This window comes from Taudactylus pleione, unplaced genomic scaffold, assembly GCF_031769625.1.
Source record: "Taudactylus pleione unplaced genomic scaffold, aTauple2 ptg000018l, whole genome shotgun sequence".
Lineage (NCBI taxonomy): Eukaryota > Metazoa > Chordata > Amphibia > Anura > Myobatrachidae > Taudactylus > Taudactylus pleione.
Window position 1 is genome coordinate 19625887 of NW_028284420.1, and position 27150 is coordinate 19653036.

The window sequence follows — 27150 nt, forward strand, 5'->3', positions numbered from 1 at the left end:
AGAAGGTATAGGAAGAAGTGTATAGAGGTTGTAATATAGATTCCTTAATATATATATATATATATATATACACGTGGCCCTACACAGTGATTTTACGTATAAACTCATGATATCACCTGTATCTTTACATATAAATAGTTTTAAAAATAGCAACAAGAAATGAAGTTTTAAAGTTGTACCACTAACTTTAACCATAGATGATAAAATAATAATAACCTTCTACCATAGATTACAGAGTGATAACAGCCATACACTATGGGGCTTATTCATCATCACTGTCCAGTGGCCCACTGTAACCATACACTAGTATAGGGGGAAAAATTCATCAAGCTCTGAAAATATAATTTTTTTGGATCTTGATTAGTGTAGCATTCGCCATCTTCAGATGGCGTTTGCTACCTCTACCCGCTCCTTCCCTATGGGAAATAGTCCCGGGTCGCGAAGAAAGATCCTTTCGTATCCCTCCGTCCCTGTCCGGCTCCTTCCGCCGGACGTCGGGGCTCTTGTGCGTATGCGTGACCTGTAGGTCACGAATGCGCACTGCTCTCGCGAGCAGTGAAAAGATTCACTGCTCTGAGAGGAGCAGTGAAGCAGCTCGCTGAGGCAGCTGATTTTTGAATCAGCTGCCTCAACGCGGGATCAGTGATGAATTGCTCTGGTGTCCGCGTCGAGTCAGGGTGTTAATTATCGGGGTCCGTTCGGACCTCGATAATTAACATCTTGAATAGGCCCCTATATATTATAGAACGATAGCAGAATTCCACTACAAATTATAGAATGATAGATTTACAACATAGATAATTGAATATTAACCACCTTCCACCATAAATTATAGAGTGATAACACCCGTACACCACATATTAATAATTATAGAGTGATACATTTCTGTACACCATAGATTATTGAGCGATAACAGACACACACCATAGATTGTAGAGTGATAACAGCCATATACCACAGATTATAGAGTGATAACAGAATTCCACCACAGATTATAGAATGATAACAGACACACACCATAGATAGTAGAGGGATAACAGCTGCACACTACAGATTATAGAACAATAAGAGCTGTACACCATAAATTATAGAATAATAACATAATTTCAACACAGATTATAGAATGATAACAATCATGTAATACGCTATATTGACAGTGGCAGATCCAGCCTGTTCGCCCCTTATAAAATACACGCCTTTTCCCCGCAGAGTAGTGTGGCCCATGCTGTGGACCCTGATGGAGCCGTCGGCATGGGCCACACTACCCTGCCAGAAAAAGTTGGGTGTATTATATGGGGTGATTGCCCTGATCCCCCCTGGATCTACTACTGTGTCTCGCTCCAGTCAGTGAGTGGCATCACTAGTGGGGTGCGGACCACGCCGGGTGACACCATCTGAGGTGGTGACACAAAAAATAGCAGAGCTGCACTTTTGAGCGTTAATTTGGTGTCACCCCTTCCTATGGTGTTACTGAGCAGCAAAGCGTGATGTTTTGGGGGTGTGGCATGCAGTCACTCTTTCAAAACGTCATACATCAGGGGGTGTGACCTTGTGTGCACAATGCCATGCCCCCTTTAGCGTGAGCGCACATTCAGCACATGCATGAAGTTCACTGTTGCAGGTTTCATCCCCTTGTAGACACTACGGATACATTGTGGCACCTTACAAATATAAAAAAAACTAATGATAAAAATAATACATTTATTGGATCACAAGATTGAATATTAAAATTACTAGTGTCTTACATGCAGATAGAGGATCTATGATATTTTAAATAAACACTCACCTTTTTAAGGTGCGCATGAATGCAGCCCACAAGCCTGGGGGGGAAAATACACATTGTAAGATACATAAGACACTGTGTTATATATGTGTGTACATTGAGCTCAGAGCCGTAACTAGATTTTTTGGTGCCCTGTGCCAGAAAGAGCATTGGTGCCTCCCCATTTTTAAAATAGGGTCCGAAAAAGGGACGTGGCCTAATGTGTAAGGGCCATGACAAATGTGATTTGTCCTGTACGATGATAAAGGGGTACCTGTCACGGCTTGGCGTGGGCTTGGACGCGGAGTGGAGGCTTGTTTGTTGATACTGAAAGGCAGCCGGTCTTAACAGAGTATGACTCCTGAGGTGACTGGGTGCACGTAGGGCGAGTTACCGCTGAAGGGACGCGGACTGTACTCAGAGACCGGGGTCGGCCGGTCCACAGCAGGTAGCAGGTACAGGTGGCGAGCTGGAACGCAGGGCTGGAGAGGTACAGAGCTATGAGGTGGTTACACTGAGACACTCTGGAACTGCAGCAGGTATTGAGCAAGGGAGCACATGAACTAGCTCACAGCTTACGCTGTGATAGACATTGCACTGGCAAGTAAAAGGACCTCTTGACAGCCCTTTAGTAGCCTCAGGTAGTGCAGGATAGGCTGCAGAACACTCCCAGGACAGGTGTGACCTGATTGGCTCCCACCAATCACCTGACCAGAATCCAACATGGCCGCACCCAGTAGTCTCCAGCGCTGTCAGTTCTCCTGCTCACACCTCCCTCCAGATGGGCCCCCTCAGTCTGTGGAGACCCCCTATGCCCAGCGCCGCTTTCCAGGACCCCGCTCCACCGCCGGAGGGACCGTGCCAGAGTGCCCGGCGAGGTAAGAGCCGCGACCCTGGCAGCCTGACAGCTCGAATCATGACAGTACCCCCCCTTTACGAGTGGCCTCTGGACACTTGTTTTGTTTCTCAGGATTCTTCGTATGGACCTGACGTACTAATCGAGGAGCATGGACATCCTCTGCCTTTACCCAGCATCGTTCTTCTGGCCCATAACCTCTCCAATCCAACAGGTACTGAAGTTGCAGAAACAGACAAATCTCAGGTGCACAACTCCAAATTATTGATAATATATAAATGCAATAAAATTTAGCAATCAATAGAGGTTTTTAGCATAATCTTGGCCAAGGTTATGGGCCTACCCACCATGTCCAGGTAACCTTTATAAAATAAAAATGTGTTATAAATTATAATGCGGTGCCCTGAGACAGATCAACCAAAGCAATCCAGGGGGACCCACGCCCCAAAAATAAACCAAAGTTGCACTACAGTATATAACTTGTAGGACTTACCTAGAATTGTGCCTAATACTAGTGTGCATATACATTACCAGACTCCATGCTTTTAAACCAATAAGGAAGGGGTGCTAATCCAGGCTGAGGGCGTCTCCTTTCCCTCAGGTGTGCAATAAAGCACATTAAATGGAGTATATAGGAAAGGTTCCTGGACTGCACACCCTAAATATATATAATGGTTGAAAAAATCGTGAAAAATCCACCTGCCACAAGCACCTGCAATCAAAAAAACACAACTAGGGGCATACTTGGGGACCCCCCTAGAGTCAAGTTCGCTAGTTTTTAACTTTGTACCCCAACATATTTTTTTGCCCCCTTTTTCAAAGTCATTTTTTGGGGTGTCCTTAAGTGTTTGTTTTTAAATTTGTGACATAGTTTACCTTTGGGAGACTGTCTGAAGGCTGCAAGGGGGTTCCCGCAATGTTGTACCCCAAAACCCCAATTCTGCACTTTGTTCCGCCTGCTATTCATAGGCAAAACTTTTTCGCCTAGTACAATGCATTGACTTTCCGCCAAATTGAATACGGGGTAGAAGCAAAACAGGCGAAAATTACGTCATCGGCGAAAAAGTATCGCAAATCCGGACTTTTCGCCTCAAATTGAATACGGGCCATAGTGTATTTTGCTATTGAAACCCCAAGCCACCCCCATCCCCCTTATTATTTAATACAAGCCTAGGCTTAGAGACCTATCACTGGTTATCAGTTGGCGGGGACTCCACACTTTTTTTCACATTCTCACATTTTTTTGCATTAAAGTTTGCAGATATCCTATTGATCTGTGCAGCACACTCTTCAAATGGGTGTGATATGTATTACCGGCGGACGCATGGCCGGCGGTTCAATTCCCGACAGCGCTGGAAATCCCGATCGTCCTAAAGGTAAGTATCAACTAACCTAACCCCCCTAGCCCTAACCCTTCTTAGGGGTGCCTAACCCTAACCTCCCCCCCTGTGCCTAACCCTAACCCCCCCTCTAAGTGCATAAACCTTACCCCCCCTTCCCCGCTGCCTAACCCTAAGTCCCACGGGGGGGTCCCTAACCCTAACCTCCCCCCGGGGGTGCCTAACCCTAACCCTCCCTCCCCCTAGCCTAACCCTAACCTCCCGGGGGGTGTGCCTAACCCTAAGTCCCCCGGGAGCCCTAAACCTAACCCTCCCCCACGTGGCTGTCCGCTGCGGTGCCCGGTATCCGCTCGATCGGGATGCCGGGCGCCAGTCTCGAGACGTCGGGCAAATTACAGGCGTCTACATTTAGACACCTGTCATTTGTCCCTAGGTGGGATAAAGCAGTCTGGAAGCCGGCGGTCGGCATTTACACCGTCGGGTTCCAGACTACATCCCCTTCAAACTCGCCTTCCTCAGATAGGTACTTTATGTGGATGGATTTGGAGGTGGTTTCTAGAACCTCTGCTAAATAAATCCAGGTTCAGCACAAGGCTTTATTGTATGTATATATATATATATAGGCTTTAAAGATATAGGGGCCTATTCATCATCTCTTATTTTTCACAAAAGCATGTGGAAATTAACATTTTCACGTAATTTTGTATAAAATAAGTGTCTGGGCCATTTATCAAGTTCCGAAAAAGCTTTTTTTTCTAAACTTGATAGTGTTACTGAATGCCATCCTGAGATGGCGTTCAGCCTCCTGTCGAAGCTGGATTATTGGCTGAGACAAGATCAGTTTAAAATTGAATCGCAGTAACACCATCTTGCGACTGGCCGCAAGACGCCATCTTGGAAATGAGATCACAAGACGCCATTTTGCGAATGGCCGCCTAAGCGCCATTTTAGATAAACTCACACTTTAGTACATGTGGCGATATTACTATTAGCATCATGCGATTGCATCTGTGACCATCGCCATAAGTAACGGCGATTCATAAAAAGCCCATTTAATGACTCTACGTAGTTTGGGTGCCCTGGATAAAGTGTATATTATTATAATTCCCCTAAAGGATATATTTCAGAAATGGCTGTACAGTATGTCAAGCTAAATAGAGCAAATGGCCACGTGACAACTAGCCTGTGTAGACAAGCTTCATGGACATAACGTCTGCTCTCACTCCAGGTGGCCCTGCTCGAATACAGCAAGAGGATCGTTTGTAGCACCTTACATTAGCAGGCTTCCTACAATAAAATACCTTCAAAGCCAAGAGTGTTATCTGAGGTTTGGGTTTTGTAGCTGTGCTAATTTGCATCCACACAGGCCCTGGGAGAACAAAGACCAGTATTTTGGAGCCTGAAAAGGGTGGGGGCTGCTGGGGCATGAGCAAGTCATGGAACTATAAGGCTCAGCATTCCACACTGCTAGGTGTTCACTTAGTTTAAGTGAGATTTAAGTGCACCATTTCTCATACACACATTAATACACACAATTGCGCTGTTAACTAATCGCATATTAGCGAATGCATAAGATCCTGTATGAAAACGCTGTTTATTAGCTTCATGCGCACGCATCTGCCCCAAGTTAACTAACGTCTTTACATCACACCCCGCATACTTACACATTACATATTCACATAAAAGGTTTAATAAGCTTTAAAGTATAAGATTTAAGTTTGTTCATTCTGTGAAATAAAGATTATTTGGTAACTAAGGTTTTATACATGATAAGTAAGCCGTGATTGGTATTGTACTGATGCGTACTCTTTCAACAGTATTCCGGTACTATCGGTGTGGAGATCGCATCATGCATTCTCAACTTATGGACCGCAGAGAGGGCCTGATTCAGAGCCGGACGCTATTTGCGCTCACTCGTTCAGAAAAAGGGGCCGGATATTTAAATTGAGCGCTTGCTCTTTGCGGTCTATTGACGCCTCTATGTCTGAGCGAGCGAACAAAACATGCGCTCGCTATTTTGTAAAGACGCCCCCTGGCCGCTCGCATCCTACGTCATCTCCGCTATTTATTAGATTAATCGAGTACATCAAAAGGAGCCTGAACTGCTCGCAGTGCTTGTAGTAGGATTTTCCTACCGCAATCATGCGAACAGTTCAGGCTAAGAGACAACCAAGTGACGTGGCCGATGACGCTGCTTTGTTAATTATGCACACCCTTAAAACGCCCGTTTTGACCGTTTGGCACGCCAGCGTTCGGATCACCACTCCCCGTTTTCAAGCACCTTCCCCTGTTACCACCCACAAACGCTTCATCCTGTCACTCAAATTAGCAGGCACTCACTATTTTGCAACCCATACACATGCGCAGTTGTGCGAACATCGCTCGGAGCGAACGAGCGGCCGCTTACGAGCGGCTCTGAATCAGGCCCAGACTTCAAGCAACAAAATGTACATTATATGAACAACTGTTAGGATGTTGCATGAGGCAGGAAACCAGAGACTCCCAGTTGTTAGAGGCTGGGTTGTGTCTATTTGAATCAACCTGTTAAATGCCTTACATATGCCCTCTCCTTTAGGACCAATGGTATTAGCAACAAACTTCTCTATTGTGTTGTTTATTTCTGGGGGGGTATAAATATGTGTGCTCTGACCCTGGGTCTTTGTGCTGAATGCTGATTGACGAGGGGTTTCTTGCTGATGCCTAACATCTGGACCAGAGAGCGCTGCGTATGTATAATTGTACTTGGATCTGTATAATCTCTTTGCGCTAAGATTATATGAGGATCATAGCGTGTAACTGCTGTACTTTTACTTGAATAATACTTTGTGCTTTGGAACCACATGTTCTAGGTCTGGAGTCTTTATTTACTGGATGACTGTGTATGCAAATTCGCATCATCCTTCGAGGTTTATAGGAAGGATATTAGAAGGTATAGGCAGGGGTATATAGAGGTTCAAAGGTAGTATCCTTACTCCGATAATCTTCACAGGCTGCTGTTTACATGGCAGCCTGTGAAGATTTACATGTCAGCCAAAGCAGAGGGATCTATTCAGATCCCTCCCTGCTGTGTCTGCACTGCAGATATATGACCCGGACTCACCGAGAGAATACAGGTGAGCCGGGGTGGGTAGAAGATGTGGCGGCTAGTGTTCGGATACCTGCCTGCAGGGTAGCGGGGAGGTCCTTATCGGACAAGCGGCTGGTGATCGGACACCCGCTGGGGGAAGGGGGGGCTACATCGGACCTCCGTGGGAGGGGGGGGGCACATCAGACAGAAACCAGCGGGGGGGAGGTGGGGCAGGGATTGGCCTGAGACAGACACTGGTGGGGAAGGGGAGATACGTGGGCAGGGAGAGGGGAGAAACTGAGTAGGGGCTGGGGTAGGGAGAGGGGAGGCACGGAGCAGAGGCTGCGGGCAGGGAGAAGGGATACAGGGATCAGTGGCTGCGGGCAGGGAGCGTGGAGACAGGCAGAGGCTGTGGGCTGGGAGCAGAGAGGGCTTAGAAGTGATACTTTAGTTAATAAAGCATGACGAATGCCTCTGAACGATTCTTTGAACTTGCAGCGAGTTCAAAACATAATTATCACTAATGACAATTATGTAATGATGAATAGGCCCCTTAGTGAAAATAAAGTGTTGGGTATCTTTCTAATAAAATATTGGGTTATTGAAACTAATGATATGGAATATATTGATTTAAGGTATAATGTTTATTTTTCATTCAGCTACAAAATGTATTTAATGTGTTTAATATGGGGACTTTAATGTGACTTAAGCCATATGAAGAGAAAAGTAGATAGTATGGCTGACTGTATGTATGTTTTAAGTTATGGAAGTCTGTCTCACCTTCATGTCTTCTCTGTAAAACTATGGGGTTCCTGTCGGCACTAAAACGTAAAGAAAGATGTGTCAGGAAAACTAACAGGAACTATTGAAGTCCAACTCTAAATCATAAACATTAAAAAAATTCAGTGCAAGTGTGGAAAGCTGTGCTGGGACTAAGAGTTTAATCCCAGTACCAGCACAGCTACAGGTGATGTGTCCCCAGCAGGCCCCTGGTGCGAGCTGATTGGAGCTCGCCGCCCGGCAGCCTTCAAGCATCGACGGAAGTATTGGGTGTTTGGCTCTGGGAGCGAGCCAATCACGGCTCGTGGACCACCAGCCAATAGCATGCAGCCGCGGCGAGCTTATCGCGGCTTGCTGCATCATAGCCTCGCCCACCCGCTGTCAACCCCGCTTCTTACCTTTGGGATGCCTGCGGTCAGGCTACCAGCACCAGGATTCTGACAGGTGTCGGGATTCTGCAGCTGGTATTCTAAGCGCCGGCATCCCCTGCATCGGGATACTGTACGTATCCTGTACAGAATATACACTCACACTCAGGGCCACATTTACAATGGGGCAAATGGGACTATAGCTCCAGGCATAAATATAGGCCCATCATCATGACAGCATAATGATGTCCAGCCGCCCAGCTGGACACACTGCAGGCCATAAATCATAAGTAGAAACTTTGTATTTCTATTTTTCTCACAAAATGAAACAATTTATCTATTCTTATGTATTTATGGAGATTGGGGCTGATAGCATATGGAGTATACACACTCACATGGCACTGGCAGCCAGTGGCGTATCTAGAGCGGGTCAAGTAGGGCACTGGTCAGTGTAGTGCGCTCCACGCTACACAATCACAAACACTGCCACCAGCGCTACCCGGCGGCAGTGTGTTTGTTTTGGCAGCTAATGAGAGTCAGACAGACTCTCATTGGCTGCTGTGCCCACTGCTGGAGCCGGGCTAAAGAAAACTCATGAGTTCCACCTTCCAGCTCCCACTGTGGGTATGGGAGAGACATCATGATGTCCCTCCCATAGTGCAGAGTGGGCTGGGAGGACGGAGGAGTGGACGGTGGCGGGCACAGACGCAGGGATTCAGGTAAGTGTTGTTTTTTTTGTGTGTGTCTTTGTCCTTATATATGTAAGGGGCATTGTATAAGGGGCACTGGCACTGCATAGGGGGGGACTACTGGGGGCACTGCATATCGGGGACTACTACTGGGGCACTGCATAGAGTGGACTACTACTGGGGCACTGTATAAGGGGCAGTACTGGGGCACTGCATAGGGGGGCCACTACTGGGGGCACTTCATAGGGGGGACTACTACTGGGGGCACTGCATAGGGGGGACTACTACTGGGGGCACTGCACAGGGGGGACTACTACTGGGGGCACTGCACAGGAGGGACTACTACTGGGGGCACTGCTTAGGGGGGACCACTACTGGGGGTACTGTATAATGGGCAGTACTGGGGCACTGCATAGGGGGATTACATCTGGGGGCACTATATAAGGGGCACTGCATAGGGGGGACTACTACTGGGGGCACTGCTTAGGGGGGATCACTACTGGGGGCACTGCATATGGGGACCACTACTGGGGGCACTATATAAGGGGCACTGCATAGGGGAGAATAGTACTGGGGGCACTATATAAGTTGCACTACTGGGGGCACTGCATATGGGGGACCACTACTGGGAGCACTGTATAGGGAGGACCTCTACTGGGGGCACTGTATAGTGCCCCACTGCATTTCCCTGTAATGCGCATGCGCAAAACAACCGGGAAAATGGGCACGGGGGCCATTTTCCAGGCGTTTTTACAGCTCTGACACCGACGCCGACATGGGACTCCGGAGAGGTTAGTATAATATGGATGCAAGGTGTGCGGTGAAGGCTCCCCTGGACCCAGGGGCCCGTGTGCACCACACACCCTGTACCCATTATAAATACGCCCCTGGGCACTGTATAAGACACTCTGGGGGCATTGCATAAGGGACACTGTATAAGAGTGCATTACTGGGGGTACTGTATAATGGTGCACTACTGGGGGCACTGTATAAAGGGCACTACTACAGGGGGCACTGTATAGGGGCACTACTACAGGGGACACTGCTACTAGGGACATTGCATAAGGGGAAGTACTACAGTGGGCATTGCAAGAGGGGCACTACTACTTGGGGCATTAAGAAGCATATGGAATGTAAAGTAGACAGGAAAAGGATGCTGCAATCCGCACAAGTGTAATGTAGAAAATAATGAACTTATAAAGGTCCCTTATGTCTGACTAAATGGCTTGGCATGATATGCCATATCTTTTGTAGGGGGTGCTATCACAGACAAAGGTTATGGAAGCTTTTTATAGATAGACTAGAAAAGGTTGTCTCTTATTGATGCACAATTTAAAATGTAACTTTTATTTGTGTCATTAAAATCTATATAATGAAATATAGTCCGTGAAATATTTAAAAAGAAAAAAAGTGGGTGATTCAGAGATGTGAAAGTTCTGAAATAGTGTTTTTAAAAAGGATATATCTATGCCAGTACGGGTCCATATATTTACTATTAAGGTATATAAGTCTCTAAATTATTATATATTTAGTATGTGTTACTGTATATTATAATCAATAAATATTACTTCAACCTTAATGCTTCAGATCAGTCTTTGGAGCTCATTCAGACCCGCTCGCAAGATGCGATTGCTCGCTGGCAAAAAGGGGCCGGATTAAATTAAGCGCTCGCACTGCGTCGCGTAAGGACGCCCACTATGTTTTAGCGAGCTATGGCAAAGTGCACTCGCAAATGTCTGAAGACGCCCCCTTGCCACTCGCAACACACGTCATCTCCGGGAAATGAAGAATTAAATCGGGACCATCGCGAGCCATCGGAGCTGCTCGCAGCCCTTGGGGTTGCCTTAGCCTACTGCAAGCACAGCGATCAGCGCTGGCTGAAATACATGCAGGTGACGTATACAATGACGCTACTTTGCTAATTATGCACGCCCTTTAAATGCGTTTTGGCGGCCAGATACGCCTGCGTTTGCACATCCACACCCCTGTTCACAAGCACCTACCCCTGTTACAACCCACAAACGGCACTATCTGTTACTCAAAGCAGCGAACTGATAGTGGCTTACGAGCTACCAAAATCAGATCGCAACGAATGGCTTGCACACGCCCACTGCGAATTATACGCATGCGCAGATGGGCGAAAATCGCTCAGAGCGAGCGATCGCGCCTTAGCGAGCGGGTCTGAATCAGCTTCCTTATTTGTATGTTTGTCAACCAATGTGTGTCTCTCAATCTCATATATGTACACACAATAGCGGTCCCTTAGAAATGTATTAATGAGTGGTGAAGGTAAATATATGTAATTTGACACAATGTATTTAGCTAAATTGCAACATATTAAGTTTCTCCTCATAGAATCTTCACCTGAGCGTTGTTACATTATTGCAGTTTACATTCAGGGAGTCTGAAAACTCTCCTGTCTGTTCCAGAGCTACAGGTTTATGGTACTAAATTATACACAAATTGAGTTAAGTATTGCAGCTTTGCATATATTGTAATTTCAGTCAGATGAATTAATTGTATGTCAGGAATTACAGACTACCGTTGATTACGGTCAGCAGTCGGTGTGCTAAGGTCACTGTAGCATATATTCAGATCACTGCAAACTGTGGGCCTGATTCAGGTTGGATCACAAGGCTGTGTTCGCATGCAGCCAGCCAGCCGATGTTTGCATTCTGCGCATGCGTATAAGATGCAGTGCTCGTGCGCGAACCGGCCGCTGCGATCAGGAAGAGATCACAGTGAGCACGCAGAGTCTTCACACAGTGATTGACAGGAAGTGACCGTTCGAGGGTGGTTACGGGGGTGTTCAGAGAAACGCAGGCGTGCCTGGGTGTTTAAACACCGTTACAGGGATGTGCATAATTAAGCCCCTGCGATAGCATACGCTGGCAGTGGTCTAGATGGCAACAGTAGGTTTAGCAGTACAACTGTGCTGATAGTTCCGATGTTACTCGAATTACCGATGTTTTCGCTGACTTGCGGATGCATGTCATGGGAAGTGGGCGGCTTTATACAGTGGTGGGCATCTTGGTATAGAGCTGCGGTTGCTGTGCGAGTGCATTCATTAGCATATTTTTGCAGTGAGCGGGTGCGTGCGAATGCAGCCAAACCAACCTGAATCAGGCCCTGTATTCAATGTATATAGGATGTGTCACTTATGTAACTTGTTCATAAATACCTATGTGATCTATTACCCACAGGCTAGGATCCCTGTCACTGCTGCTGATCAAATCCACACATACGATGACTGTATATTTGGTTCCTCGTTCGTGAGGATCACTATCAGATTGCTACTATTTAAATAGTCTTGTATATATTGCAGACCACAATGCACTGGGAACAGAAGTAATTAACACTAGTATGTTCGGGATGTATTGGTAGTGCCTTCTATTCCTTGTACAATAACGTTCCCTTAAGGGTTCAGTTATAGGTGGTGAGGATAGATGTCGTTATGACAGGATGTATTTAGCTCAATTACAAACTGCTAATCATGGTTTCTCCTCATAGAGTCTCTGTCTGAGCGCTGCCGCACAGCTGCAAGTCACATTCGGAGAGACCGAAAACTCTCCTGTCTGCTGTGGAGCTGCAGATTTATAATTCCAAATTATACACAGATTCTGTGTTGAATAGTTACGCTCTGCATATATTGTACTTTCAATCAAATTAATTTAATTATATACAGGGAATTCCAAACTATTATTTGTTGCGGTCAGCAGTGAGTGCGCTATAATCACTGTAGCATATATTCAGATCACTGTGACATGTGTCCAATATACAACGGGTGAGTCACTTGCATGACTTATTCACATATACCTATGTGCCCTAATACCCGCAGGCTAAGATCTCTGGCCCTGATTCAGAGCCGGACGCTCTGACAGAGCGCTCTCTCTGAATCAGGGCCGTTCTTTTTTTATTTTAGAAAGGCCTCCTGGCCGCTCGCATAGCTGTGGGTGACCACCCACAGCTATAGCGAGCAGCCAGGAAGATGGCCGCGATAGTCAAGACCATCGTGACTATCGGGCTTGTGACGAGACCCTTGTGGTAGGGTCTCGTTCTCGCAAGCCCCAGAGAGATTTCAGCTCTAACAGAGCCGAAAAGTCTCCCACTGACATCACTCGTGATGTCAGTGGGGCCGGCCCCAAACGGAGGCGTTCACATGGGAACGCCTCTGTTTGGGCAGCCACTCCCCCGGCCCGCCCACCAAAGGGGGCGTGCTGTCACTCAACATCGACAGCACACCCCCTTTGGTACGAGACCCGGATTGCCCGTCGCTATCTGGGTCTCGCGCATGCGCACGATGGAGCCGGCTCCGTCGTGCGCATGCGCACTGGCCCACCATCAACCCAGTTGCGAGCGCACAGCGCTCGCAACTGGGTCAGAATCAGGCCCTCTGTCCCTGCTGCTGATCTAATCCACACATACACAATATCTGTGTAGTCTGTTACTCGTTGGTAATGGTCACTATCCGACTACTACTATTCCAATAGTCATCCATATATTACATAATACTGTACAATGGGAACAAAATTGTGTCACTAGTATGTTCATAAAGTATAGGTGATGCCTTCTATTCCTCGCAGGCTAAGCCCACCTTCTACTGGCAAACTAATACATACTGTACTGAAATGCTGCAGCGTTCATTTGAAACATACAGGGTATATATAACATTCATATACATCTCATAGGGGTCTATTCAGCAACAGTGATGATGTTGCCCAGAATATTATCAGGCAACATTGTCACGAGATTTCATCAATTATAATAAAATATGTAAGCTATTCAGCAACATTTTCAGCAGGGATAGCGTGTTTCAGCAGGGACAGCGGTTTCGGTAACACGCTATTCCTGCGATGTCATAGAAGGGATTGTTTTTGGGATTCCGAAACAATCCCTTCTGTTTGTTCCCTGCGCATCCTCAGTCATGTGCTTGGGAACAGTCTCCATACTGGCTTCCCGGTGACTGTGGAGGGATAAGTACAGTTCCAGCCTCCCGAAACTGATTGATATGTGTATACAAGCTTTATACTAGCCTGTATACATGTATATTTATGCGCTTTTATATTTAACATTTATATATACATGTTAAATATAATTTCACATAAATATACATGTATACAGGCTAGTATAAAGCCTGTATAAACATATCAATCAATTTCGGGGGTTTTAAAAGCCTCTAGAGTGACTTACCTGTCACCCATCACCAGGAAGCAGGGACGGAGACTGGACGGGGTTACAAGATACTGCAGGGACTTATGGGAACATTTTCCTCTGTCCCTGCAGTTTTCGGGAAATATAAGTATTTTCTTCATGTAACACCATTCTGAGATGGCGTTATATAAAGGAAATATTTATCGAGTGATTTAACACTTTTTGCTTTGCTGAATAGCAAAAAGTGTTAAAGCACTCTAGAGATCAATGGCTGATCCCTACAGTGCGGTATTCAGCGAGATGGGAATCAATGAAGAAGATAATTGCATTATCTTCTCCATTATCCCATTGCTGAATAGGGGAGCTACATAATAAATACGGAAATCATAGTTTCCGTATTTTATGTAAAAAAATCAATGCTGAAGAGACCCCATAGTAGCTACCCCTTGCAGGCAAAGCGCACTAACTAGCTGCTACTGGTCTGAATGTAAGCATATTAGATATTAATTTTACAGACTCCGTATGGCCGGTACATGCCGACATGCGTTTCACAGATGACTGCTTTGTCAAGGCAAGCCGATTGCCCTTCCGGGTTCGGCTTTTATCTCACCAGGTTAGTATTTCTCCCAATCAGGTACAGCCACATAATTCAGAAGAGAAATGTCTTGTTGATTAACTCCCTGTGTGTCATTTCACTTCCACTATAGATGGTAGAATGTTTGCACTATGAATTCACTGATACTACTATTGGCATCATTCTGCTTTTTTCTCTCATATGAGAATAGTTAGGTTAATATACCATTATAGTTTCTGTTAATATATAACAGAGGGCCTGATTCAGACCCGCTCGCGAGCGCTATGCGCTTGCAAGCGGGTCGATGGTGGCCCAGTGCGCATGAGTGACAGCACGCCCCCTTCGGTGGGTGGACCGGGGGAGTGGCTGCCCAAATGGAGGCGTTCCCATGGGAACGCCTGCCGTCTGGGGCCGGCCCCACTGACATCACAAGCTCTGTTAGAGCCGAAAGCACTCTTGGGCTTGCGGCAACGAGACCCTACCACAAGGGTCTCATCGCAAGCCCAATGGTCGTGATGGTCTTGACCATCGCGACCATCATCATGGCCGCTCGCTATAGCTGTGGGTGGTCACCCACAGCTATGCGAGCGGCCAGGAGGCCGCTCAAAAAAACCAGAGGGCCGCCCCTGATTTAGAGCGAGCACTCTGTCAGAGCATCCGGCTCTGAATCAGGCCCAGAATCCCTTATGATATTCTGATAATACAAAACCATATATACTTGGTTCTTCTTTATGTATTATGGTGACTATAAGTAATTAAAATAAGTGCAATGAAGCTATATTATTGCTGACAGATTAAACAAAAAAGTGATGTAGATGTTAATTATGGATATGTGGTGAAAATAATTGGCGGTTGAGATTACTAGGTGATAACGTGAAGGAATAGTGTGAGTAAATTGTGCACATGTCTTAAAACATGTATGTGTGATAGTGATAATTCATGTGATAAAATAACTAATGCAAATGTAATCCCATGATCTTAATAATATAACTATGTAAAATATCAAAATATTAAAATGATAGAAAAAAATGTTTTTTGTAGTGTGTAATAAAATGATTGTATGTGAAGAAAACATTTAAAATATGTGTGTAATGTGATTATCGTGAATAGGTAAGTTGTGCTACCGTGATTTGTGAAAATATTAAAGAATATTGTTGTGATTTTGATTGAAACTTAATAGTGATATACAAATATTGTGATGTTTCTGTAAAACTAATATATCAAATAATCTGTATTGCTCTTTACAGAATAGATATGATTTAAGTACATATATGTTAGAAAGGTCTTTATGTATTGGGACAATTCCTTTTAATATGTGTGGTTAATAATGTTTGAGATGCCCTCGTTGTGAAATATAGATAGTTCTATTAATTTTAATGTGCATGATTTCAAGTTTTGTATTATGAAGGGTTATATAATAATGCAGAGCCGGATTTAGACCTCACGGGGCCCTAGGCAGGATACTAGTTTGGGGCCCCACTCCCTCAAACTACCCTCATCACAGCCCCTCATATCCTCTCCATCACAGCCCCTCTCAATCCCCCTCATTACAGTCACCTCCATCACAGCTCCTCATATCCCCTCTTCACAGTGGACCTTCATCCTAGCTCACTCATTCCCCCTCCCCATGGAGCCCCTCACAGCCCAGCACCTCTCATCACAGCCCCCCTCACTCCACTTATCACAGCCCCCATATATTCCCCTCCTCATAGCCTCCTCCATCACAGCCCCTCCTCATAACCCCCTCCATCAAAGCCTCTCCTCATAGCCCCCTCCATCACAGCCCCCCACTTAGACTTACCTGGTCCTGGTGGCTCCAACAGCGGCAGCAGAAGACTGGCGGCGGGGAACAGGTCTTGCAGCGACATCGGCGAGAACCCTCCTGAGCACTGCGGCGCGCCTGGGAGTGGAGGCAGGACCGCGTGACGTCATGACGTCACGTGGTACTCGCGCAGTCACGAGATCATGTAATTTCTTCGGGCAAAGGGGCCCGTCCATGGGCCCCTTGGGGCCCGCCGGGCCCTAGGCCAGCAACTAGGATGCCTAGTGGGAAATCCGGCCCTGTGATAATGGTTCGATGTTCATTCTATATAATATATTGTACAAAGTTGTTTATTCTATATTGTAGAAGCTTGTATGGTACTTGTTTTGAATTCTATATAAAGAGAGGTGATTATTTTTAATTAGTATACATTAGTGCAGTAATAAATATTACTATAATGAAAAATTAAATTATACAGAGATATTGTATGCTATGTAGAAAAGGATTGCTGTTCATCCAGGTGTACTATTTATTTGTAGAGATAGGTGTCATATAATGGAAAGATTAATCATATTGTGTGACTCCCATACAGAATATATGTTGTCATTTTTTGAAAAAATTCCTGATCATCATAAAGGAATCTCATTATGATTGAGGCAATCAGTCTCATTCAAGGCATCATAGAAAGACTGAGAAATTATTTCCTTCATTCAAACCAAAAGGGGAGCTAGGGTTCATTAAGAAAATTAGTCTAGATTATTTTTGTAAAAGTAACCTGCTCAAGGTCTCCACCTCTGATGTTAATAGTGATTCTCTCCATTCCAAAGACTTTCAGTCCAATGGGATCTCCTTGATGATATTTAAAGAAGTGTTTTGCCACTGGAGTAAAAGGTTTCATTCTCTGTTGGTCCGTTTTAGCATTACGAATACTGTCTACATGTTCTAGGATCCTTTTCTTCATTGGTCTTATTGTTTTGCCGATATAATGTTTTCCACATGGGCATTCCAAATGATAGATGACACCTATACTGTTACAATTTATATAATCTTTGATGTTCCTCTCTTCCCCATATCTATTTATATATTTATTAATGGGTATCATGTATTGACAAGCCTTGCATGTTTTACATGGTTTGGATCCTGAACTTGGGTATTTCGATTCCTTGATGGTTTCTAAATAGCTTTGTACCAATAGATCATTCAGGTTCTTCGATCTTCTACAACCAATTGGTAGTTTCTCATCTAGTATTTTCGATAGATCATAATCTGTATGTAATATACCCCAATGTTTAGTCAGATTGTCTTCGAACTCTTCTCATTGATTACAGTAGCGAACTGGTTCTTCTCTGCTATACTTGACTTTTGGGATCAATAATTGTTCTCTCTTGTACCCCTGTGTTTCTTTGTAGGCTTTTTTCACCATTTTTTTACTTTAACCTCTTTTACTTAGTCACTTAATTCATCAGCTCTTTTTTGTAGGTGGTTGACGTCGAGCAATTCCATTTGGTTAAAAGAAATTTGCCTTTGGGAATGCCTCTGATTGTTGCTGGAAAATGTGAGATATCGAAATATATGGAATGGAAAGGAATGTTCCACGAGTGACGAGAAACGGTGGTGTGTCATGTTAACATGCCCACATTTTGCAGCGGCCACGCCCCCTATGGCATATTACCACACAATTTTTTGGCACGTGTACATACTTAAGGGGGGGGCTCAGTTTTTTTAACTTGCCCTGGGCTCCAAATACCCTAGTTACGCCACTGCTGGCAACACCCACACAGTACTGGTTACAGCTCCTCCCCTTCTCACAAAAGGCCCTAAGATCATTTTCAGCCCCAAACATTTGTGACCCATAATCCAGCCCTTTCCACTAATTCTGATACATCAGGAAATGCATTCCGGGCAAAGGACGCAAAAAGCAGCGTTTTGGCCAAAAGCATTGGTAGTTGCAAACTTATCGCACAAAACTGCATATTGTGCAATCCTATTGCCAAAGTTTTCGCACATACGAAAACTCCATAGTGATAAACCAGCGGAAAGGTTTCACCATCTCAGAGCAGGTAAAAAAATTTAGCAAAATCCCTATTTTTGTCAAAACATGTGGGGACTTGGGGCCTGTTTAAGACCCGGACGCTAAGCCGCGGATGCACACTCTGGCCAATAATCGCCCATTTGCGAATTCATAAATAGGCGCATGCGCAAGTCACTCACTGCACTCAGAAATTGTGCGCTAGTAGTGCACAGACTGGACGCTAATTTTAGTGACAGATAGTGCCGTTTGTGGGTGGTAACAGGAGAAGGTGCTTGTGAATGGGGGAGTGGATGTGCAAACGCAGGCGTGTCTGGGCGTCTTAACTGCGTTTTACACGTCTCTTGGTTGTATTTTAGAAAGCATTGATCGCAGTGCTTGCGGTGGGGTAGGGTCTACCTCAAGTGCTGCGTGCAGCTCCGATGGCTTTCGATGTCACAGATTAATCACACACTTCCTGGAGATGACATGTGCTGGCCTGTGTTCGCTCTGCCATCGCTCTCTAAGGCATAGAGGGCATCCTTCCACCAGACAGTGCGATCACGGCATTAGCATACCCAGCCCCGTTTGGCTGCGTGAGAGCGCAGCTTAGCGTCCGGGTCTGAATCAGCTCCTTGGTTCAGAACCCCTTGGACCCCCCCCCCCTTTTGATTAATTTGGTAAAAATAATTTTTTAATGAGCTTATTTTGGCAAATAATGAAATGACAATATTGGGGTGAAAAAAATAAAAGTAGTGTAAAATGGATCTAAAGTACTGGGTCAGGTATTTGGGGGACTGTATGGATGGGGCAGGCGTTTTTAGGATTACAGGTAGCTGCAGCAGGTGTATTTTTTTATTTTTTATTTAAAATTGCACTTTATAGACACAATATTATACCAGCGCCCATTTTAATGTACCCCCAATTTAACTACAGCAATTATTTTCTCTAAAAAAATATTACTTTTTATAATTTTTCAACACTTAAGCAATTATTCATATAACAGGATAGGGTGAAAAGCGGGAGCGCACATTGCCAAAAGACACAAAAATATTGCACCAAAACACGCGAATAGTGCGAAAACTTCTCCGGCGTTAAGTTTTCATTCTATCGCGACTAACTGAATCTGGCCCGTAATCTATTTAGATAAAATGAATGAAACTTACCGCCCATGAAATCGTCTTCTCCTTACTTCCATCATAATTTCACCTGAAATGCACTCCGCTGTCAGATACACGTCCAAATTGCTTTGGGCTCACACTGACAATGGTAACTTACCAGTGACAATAGCAAGTCAGATGTGGCAGCGATGATGTCACAATGACAGTATGTCACATTGAAATTAATAATTAAAGGAGAAATGTTTCTTGCCACAGATACAGCTGTTTCAAAATAGCAGTGAAACATGTTTAGAAGGGTACTTACCCACTTTGTGTCTGATCAAATATCGATGGTATTGCACAGCCGCAAAGAAATACCTGTGCAATACCGTCCAACTAATATGCTAATGTAACAGGAGAGGTCTATAGGAAATAGAACCACCTACATGCATCTGTGACCAAAGCTTACTCAGCCTGGCTGGCTCCTGGCTGCTTGCAAGGCCAGTAAATTTGCATCCTATGACGCAGACCCTGGTAACGGCACTCCCAGGGAACGGGGACGACACATCCACGTTTCCAGGAACACAGCCCGGCACCGCCACCTCCCCGCCCCCAAAACGGCTGCAGTACATCAATCACGCTGCAGCTTGGTAGCACTGCATGCTAACACGCAGGACTCATTCTGCACATACGCTGAACAGGTCCTGCGCATGCACAGACCCACAAACATCAGATATGTACGCAAATCATTGGGTTTTTAGGTACATATCTGAAGAAGGCCCTCTATCCTAGAATGTCAGGGAGACTCTGAAATAGTGGGTTATCTCACCAGAGCTGGAATAATATTCCCTAGGGTAGAGGTTCCCAAACGCGGTTCTCAAGGCTCCCCAAAAGCTCAGGTTTTAGAGATATCCATGGTTGAGCACAGGTGGTTAAATCAAATTGACTGAGGTACTGATTAAGTCACCTGTGGTTAACCATGGAAATCTCTAAAACATGAACTGTTGGGGAGCCTTGAGGACCTTTATTTTTATTTATATCCAGACGCACGGACACAGGGTTAGAATTTAGAAGGCCATGGTCAGATGGAAAAACTGCACCTGCCATAGGGCTGGTGCAAGTTTTGATGGTGTGACCGATGCACCAATCGGTTTTATGTCTACAGATAGTAAAAGTATCTCAGTCCTTGCACACTCGGATGCACATATGTTCACAAGGGAAGGACTTTGTATCGACATTTGCATAAAGTTACAGACAGGCGACCGCTAATAGACGCAAATGCTAATAGGTGCTTCTGCGTCCACCTCAGAATCAGCCCGTGTGTCATCCCAAAATTGTTATGTTTATTTAAAGCTACAGCACAATATGGCTGCCATTCTGCTTGAATTCGTGAGTTCTCCTGAGGGGACCAGTATGATTGTTGGCAGTCAAAACAATGACAGCGTAATGTCGATAGGTGGATCCTGATGTGCCTGTAATGTTATTTGAAGCATTTTTGACAATGGTGGCATTATAACTTTAAACATGGTAATACAGGGCTTCTGGCAGGTGCAAATGACGGAACTATTTTTAAATATTTGAGCTCCGTGGGTCTCATTTATCAACGAGTTTTATCATTCACAACGAGTGGTAAAACTCATTGCGTATGATATTGGAGCTCCTGCCAAACAACTCCCAACTGTCATCTGTTTGAAAAATGACAGTTGGGAGCTGATTGGCTGGAGCACCATTTATCATACACAATGAGATTTATCACTCGTGCCCGCCCGTTTTTGCACATTGCCATTACTATGAACAGTTACTGTACGACAGTAACTATTGGGAGTCCCAGTCTCCCATTGCTGGTGTCGGGCATGAATCACGCCGCATGATGTCGTCGCGCTTGGCATTCTGGGAGTGGCACTGCAGCCTGTGTCTGCCTGCGTGACTCTGAGCCCTGCTACTAAAGGGGACACAGGGGTAGGGGAGTGGTTTATGTGTTATAAGGGGCATTACTGTGTGGCATAATATGTTAGGGGCATGACTGTGTGGCATAATGTTTGGTTACAGAAGTGGTGTTATGAGGAGGGATTTGGATTGACAGTCCATAGCCACGCCATCTGGCAAAATAGAAGCTTATACAAATATGATGGTCTGTATCCATTTTCAAAAGGAACTAGAATACTGTGTGAAGAGGGGGACAGTGAACCAAACAAGAAAAAATAAATCTGCTCCCCCAACCAAGAGGTATTATTTCTGCTGGGAAATGGAACATGAAGCATATCCACAGCAACAGAAGATAATTCAGAACAAAACCAAATAAACATAGGCAGAGAGATGAACAAACCTAGGAACAGGAGAAATAAGCAAACAAATAAAACTCTAAGAGCAATGTGTGCAAATGCTAGGAGCTTAGGAAATAAAATGCAATAATGACAAGGGATGATCTCGATATTGTGGCTATTACAGAGTCATGGTGCAATGAAAATCATGACTGGGACATAGCTATACTGGGATATACTTTATTTAGGAAGGACAGAATGGGAAGAATACGAGGAGGAGTAGCAATGTATGTCAAGGAAAGCATAAATACTACGTTAATACATAGTATTGAAGAAAAAACCTAGGACCTTATTCAGAGTCGGTCGCGAGTGCTGAACGCTCGCAACCGACTCGATGTTGGTCCACAGGGCATGCGCACGACGGAGACTGCTCCGTCGTGCGCATACGCGAGCCCCCGCTAACAACGGATCACCCGTCGTTAGCGGGCTCGAAGCAGACGGAACGAGCTGTCGATGTTGATTGACAGCTCGCTCCGTTTGCTGGGCGGGCAGGGGGCGTGCCCGGCCAAACGGAGGCGTTCCTTTCGGAACACTTGCCGTTTTGTGGGCGTCCCCACTGACGTCATCAGTGATGTCAGTGGGGAGCTTCCTGTTCAAACAGAGCAGGAAGCTCCCTGGGGCTTAAGGTTGACGAGACCCTACCCTAGGGTCTCGTCGTAAGCCCCGATGGTCGCGATGGTCTTGACCATCGAGACCATTTCCCTTAGCGGTTGTTAGAGCTGTGGGTGTTAACCCACGGCCTAAAGACCGACATGGATGTGGCCGTTCAGGATGCAAGCGACCGCTTGCATCCTACGACCGCCTCTGAATGAGGCCCCTAGTCCCTTTGGGTGACTATAGAAACAGGGGAAAAAGTGACTCTTTGTATTGGGGTGATCTACAGACCACCAGGTCAGGAAGAGGAACTGGACAATAAACTATTGCAGGACATCACTAAAATGGCATTAAAAGGAGAGGTTATGATCATGGGAGATTTGAATCTACCCGATATAAACTGGGAGGTGTCTGTGGCAAGTTCCACTAGAAGTAGGGACATCCGAAATTCATTGCAGGGAGCCTCCCTCCAGCAATTGGTGAGGGAGCCCACTCGGACAGATGCAATATTAGACTTAATACTTACAAATGGAGACAGAATATCTGATGTAAAGTGGGGTAAGAATAAAGACAGATACTGACTCACCCCATACAAAAACAAAGGTGTTAGATTTTAAGAAGGCTTATTTTGCAGGGATGGGAAGATATGTAAGCAAATCTTTGGCAGAGTTGAGGAACTTTAAGGAGTGCAGGAGAGGTGGGAAAATTTAAAAAGTGCAATATTAAAGGCAACAGACCTTTGTATCAAAAGGGTTAGGAAAACCACAAGGAAAAGGAAGCCAGTGTGGTTTGGGAAAGAGGTAGTAAGTATTGTGAAAGCAAAAAAGATGGCCTTTAGGAAATACAAGCAGACGCAAAATAATTAGGACAAAGAGGTGTATCTTGTAAATCAGAAGGAGGCTAAGAAAGTAATCAGATGTGCAAAGGCAAAAGCTGATGATATTAAGTATATAAGCAAAAGGAGAAAAACAAAAGGTGGAATAATAAGACTAAAGACAGAAAGAGGGAGTCTTGTTGAGGGAGACAATGTAATAGTTGATCATCTTAGTAATTATTTTTGTTCAGTATTCACTACTGAAAGAGAGGGTAAGAGGCCACAGTTAAGTTGCAGGTGTAATCAGAAAAATGAGGTAGGAACAAGTACATTTACAGAGGAGAAGATCCTAACAGAACTCTCAAAACTGAAAGTGGATAAATCAACGGGGCCAGATGGGATACATCCAAGGATACTAAAAGAGCTTAAACGGGTGTTGGTAACACCATTAACAGAATTATTCAACCAGTCACTAGCTACTGGAGTAATTCCAGAGGACTTGAAAAGAGCGAACGTTGTCCCACTGCACAAAAGTGGAAGCAAGGACGAGGCAAGCAACTACCGACCAGTGAGCCTTACATCAGTAGTAGGGAAAATTATGGAAATACTCTTAAAAGAAAGACTTGTAGATTATCTCAAATCCAGCAATTTGCAGGACCCCAAACAGTATGGATTTACTGGGGGGAGATCATGTTTAACAAACCTTATTGACTTTTTTGACTGGATGACTAAGGAAATAGATTAAGGGGGGGCATAGATAAAGCTTATCTAGACTTTAGTAAGGCTTTTGACACTGTTCCACATTGTAGACTGTTAAATAAACTGGAAAGCATGGGATTGGATACAAAGATAGTTGAATGGATAAGATAATGGCTGCAGGATAGGAAACAGAGAGTTGTAGTAAACGGAGTGCAGTCTCAAGAGGGAAATGTTACCAGTGGAGTACCTCAGGGATCTGTACTTGGACCAGTACTTTTTAATATCTTTATTTGTGACATTGCAAATGGTATTGAAGGGTAACTATGCCTTTTTGCAGATGACACAAAGGTATGCAACCGGGTAGACTACCCAGGAGGGCTACAACAAATGATTGATGATCTAGGTAGACTAGAGGAATGGTCAAGAATGTGGCAACTACAGTTTAATGCAAGATCATGCACTTGGGTCTCAAAAATCCAAAGGCTAAATATAGTATTAATTGAACTATACTGGAAACTACTGAAGAGGAAAGGTATCTAGGAGTCATTATTTCAGGTGACTTAAACGCAAGCAACCATTGTAACAAAGCAATGAGGAAGGCAAGTCAGATGCTTGGTTGCATAGGGAAAGGAATCAGTAGCAGAAAGAAAGAAGTGGTAATACCCCTGTATAGGTCATTGGTTCATCCTCATCTTGAATTCTGTGTTCAGTTCTGGAGGCCATAACTCCAGAAGGATATTAATACATTAGAGACTGTACAAAGAAGGGCAACTAAAATGGTGCAAGGTCTACACCACTAAACATACCAGGAAAGACTAAAAGATCTTAATATGTATAGTTTTTACCAGAGAAGGGAAAGGGGGGGACATGATAAAAACGTTCAAATATATAAAGGGTTTTAACAAGGTAAAGGAATGAGATAATCTTCAAAGAAAAAGAAGTAATAGAACAAGAGGACATATTCTGAAACTGGAGGGTGATAGGTTCAGGGGAAAATTACTTCAGAAAGGGTAGTGGACAAGTGGAATAGCCTCCCATCAGAGGTGGTAGAGGATAACAGTCGAGCAATTTAAACATGCATGGAATAGACATAAGGATATCCTTCAGAAAAAGTAACGATCAATAAGGGTTGAGGTAACAATATGTTTAAAAATGGGGCAGACTAGATAGGTCAAGTGGTTCTTATCTGCCGTCAAATTCTGTTTCTATGTTTATGCTTCTATAATGTCATAAGGGGCATTACTGTGGCACAATGTGTTATAAGAGGCATTATAGAGTGACATAATATGTAAAGGGCATTACTATATCATAAAACCACACACCCTTTTTGGGAGCATGCGCACCTTCGGCGCGTCCAGAAGGTCCTCTTTTTATGTTGTTGCGGGGTGTGCCAAATCACTGCCTTACCCCGGGTGATAAAAATACTAGTTTTGGCCCATACCAACCCCCCACAAAAACAATACACACCATACCATTGCATATATATACCACTCCCTAGATAACATTAGAACATTTTCACATCTTCACGAGCCATTATATGAAGGAGGATTTGTTTTGCCTGGTCCCTGCGGAGCTCCATAGTGTACTGCAATGCTATGTAACAGAAAAGTAAAACAGAGATGGGCTAAGCTCTGAAAGGAAGGAGCAGGGACTTGGGATGAGGGAGCAGGGTTTTTATCAGGGATAGGAGAGAGTAGAAGAATAGACAAACAGGGTAGAGGAGAGCAGAGCCATAACTAGACTTTTTGATGCCCTGTGCCAAAATGTGCATTGGCGCCCCCCCCCTATTTTTTAAATAAGGAGATATCACACCTGAAAAAGGGCCATGGCCTCATGGGAAAGTGTCAGGGAAGAGATAGGAGAGGCCAGGAGATGCTGGGGATAAAATAAGAGGAAGCTACAAGTGAGAATGATATTAAACAAAAATTGACAGGCCCGAACAGCGCCCCTTGCCCTGCGGTGCCATGTGCCATAGCACTGGTTGCACTACCCTAGTTACGGCCCTGGAGGAGAGTAGGGGAAGGGGTTGAGGGGGCAGGGTCTTGGCCAGGGAGAGAGTTGGAGAATTCTAGACAATGCCGAGGATAGGAGGGGGCAGGGACTTTGTGTCCCGGACAGGGAGGGGAGGGAAAAGGGATGGACAATGGAAGCCCGCGATCTAATGGTTGCCGGGCTTCCAATATCAAATCATATGATTTGATGGCAATTAGCCAACAGCAGCAGCAGCGGTCCCCTATGCTTATGGGGGGGGAGCGATCAGCCCCCCCTGGATATGCGCTGGGCTGAGGAGCTTACAGTGCCCCTCCCGGCGCTGCAAAAAAAAAGTAATTAAGGGGGCGTGACCACGCCACCTGCGATTAGGCCACACACCCTTCACCCAGGCCCGGCCTGGCTCTTGGCAGCCCTGCCGTAAACACACCCACACACACCCTCTGTCACCCGGATTCAGTGATTTGGATCGGCATCTGGCCACTGTGTAGTTCATGATGCAGCCACAGCTTTTGTTATTCACAAACCCCCATATAGATGCTGGATTACCCAGCAGGTGATAATCTGAGCCTACCCCGGCATAAAGGGGACTTGCTCCACTCATACTGAGCCACACATACACATTTTAGAGCTTGATAATTACATGATTGACCTTATTTGCCATAATGGTAGGATGAACCGTGTAGTTGTCTGAGTGCTGGAGTTTGGGAACAGTCCTAGAAGTGGCCGCTGACAGAGCTCTTGAGGAAGTCTGATTAATTAACTATTTCTAATATATACAGGGTGGCCCAAAGGTAGGTATACAGTTTTGTTTATTGGACTGAAGGATAACACATTCAGTATTGTCTGTCTGTTTTAGTCTCATAGGTGCTCGAAATGTCCTCCATCAGCATAGCAACATTCATGCAACCTGTCCTTTACACTGTGACATACAGTAACACATATATCTTGGTAGCACAAAGGCTTGAGAGATTAACTCTTTCAAATCATCTACTTTGGGAGGCTTAAGTAGCAATACCTTGTCCTTTATTACACCCCAGAAAAAGAAGTCCATTGGTGTGAAGTTGGGTGAACGTGGTGGCCATTCAATGCTGCCACATTGCCCAACCAACGCTGTTTGAAGGTGTTGTCAAGGTATTCCAATACAGCCAAAGCAAAATGAGGAGGAGCCCCATCTTGCTGAAAAAAACCAGGTCGGCGAAGTCTACCAATACTGCTCTAAAATCGAATTTCTTTGTTCTTCATTCAGATTCCCTGCCATCATTTCAATTCTGCC

At 44.9% G+C, this 27150-nt stretch overlaps 1 protein-coding gene across 5 annotated transcripts in view; it reads right to left on the reverse strand.

The window, feature by feature from the left end:
• Positions 1 to 27150, reverse strand: part of LOC148540716 (uncharacterized) — a 62027-nt gene that overhangs the window by 29503 nt on the left and 5374 nt on the right. For 4 of the 5 annotated variants that reach the window (XM_088442836.1, XM_088442835.1, XM_088442834.1 and 1 more), the window contains exons 2-3: positions 7806 to 7846; positions 1787 to 1820 (exon numbers count right to left, since the gene is read on the reverse strand). In XM_088442836.1, coding sequence (XP_088298962.1) covers positions 1787 to 1803 — 17 coding nt within the window. In that variant the 5' untranslated portion in view covers positions 1804 to 1820; positions 7806 to 7846. The remainder of the gene's footprint in view (positions 1 to 1786; positions 1821 to 7805; positions 7847 to 27150) is intronic. The other variant, XM_088442839.1, reaches the window with a different exon arrangement.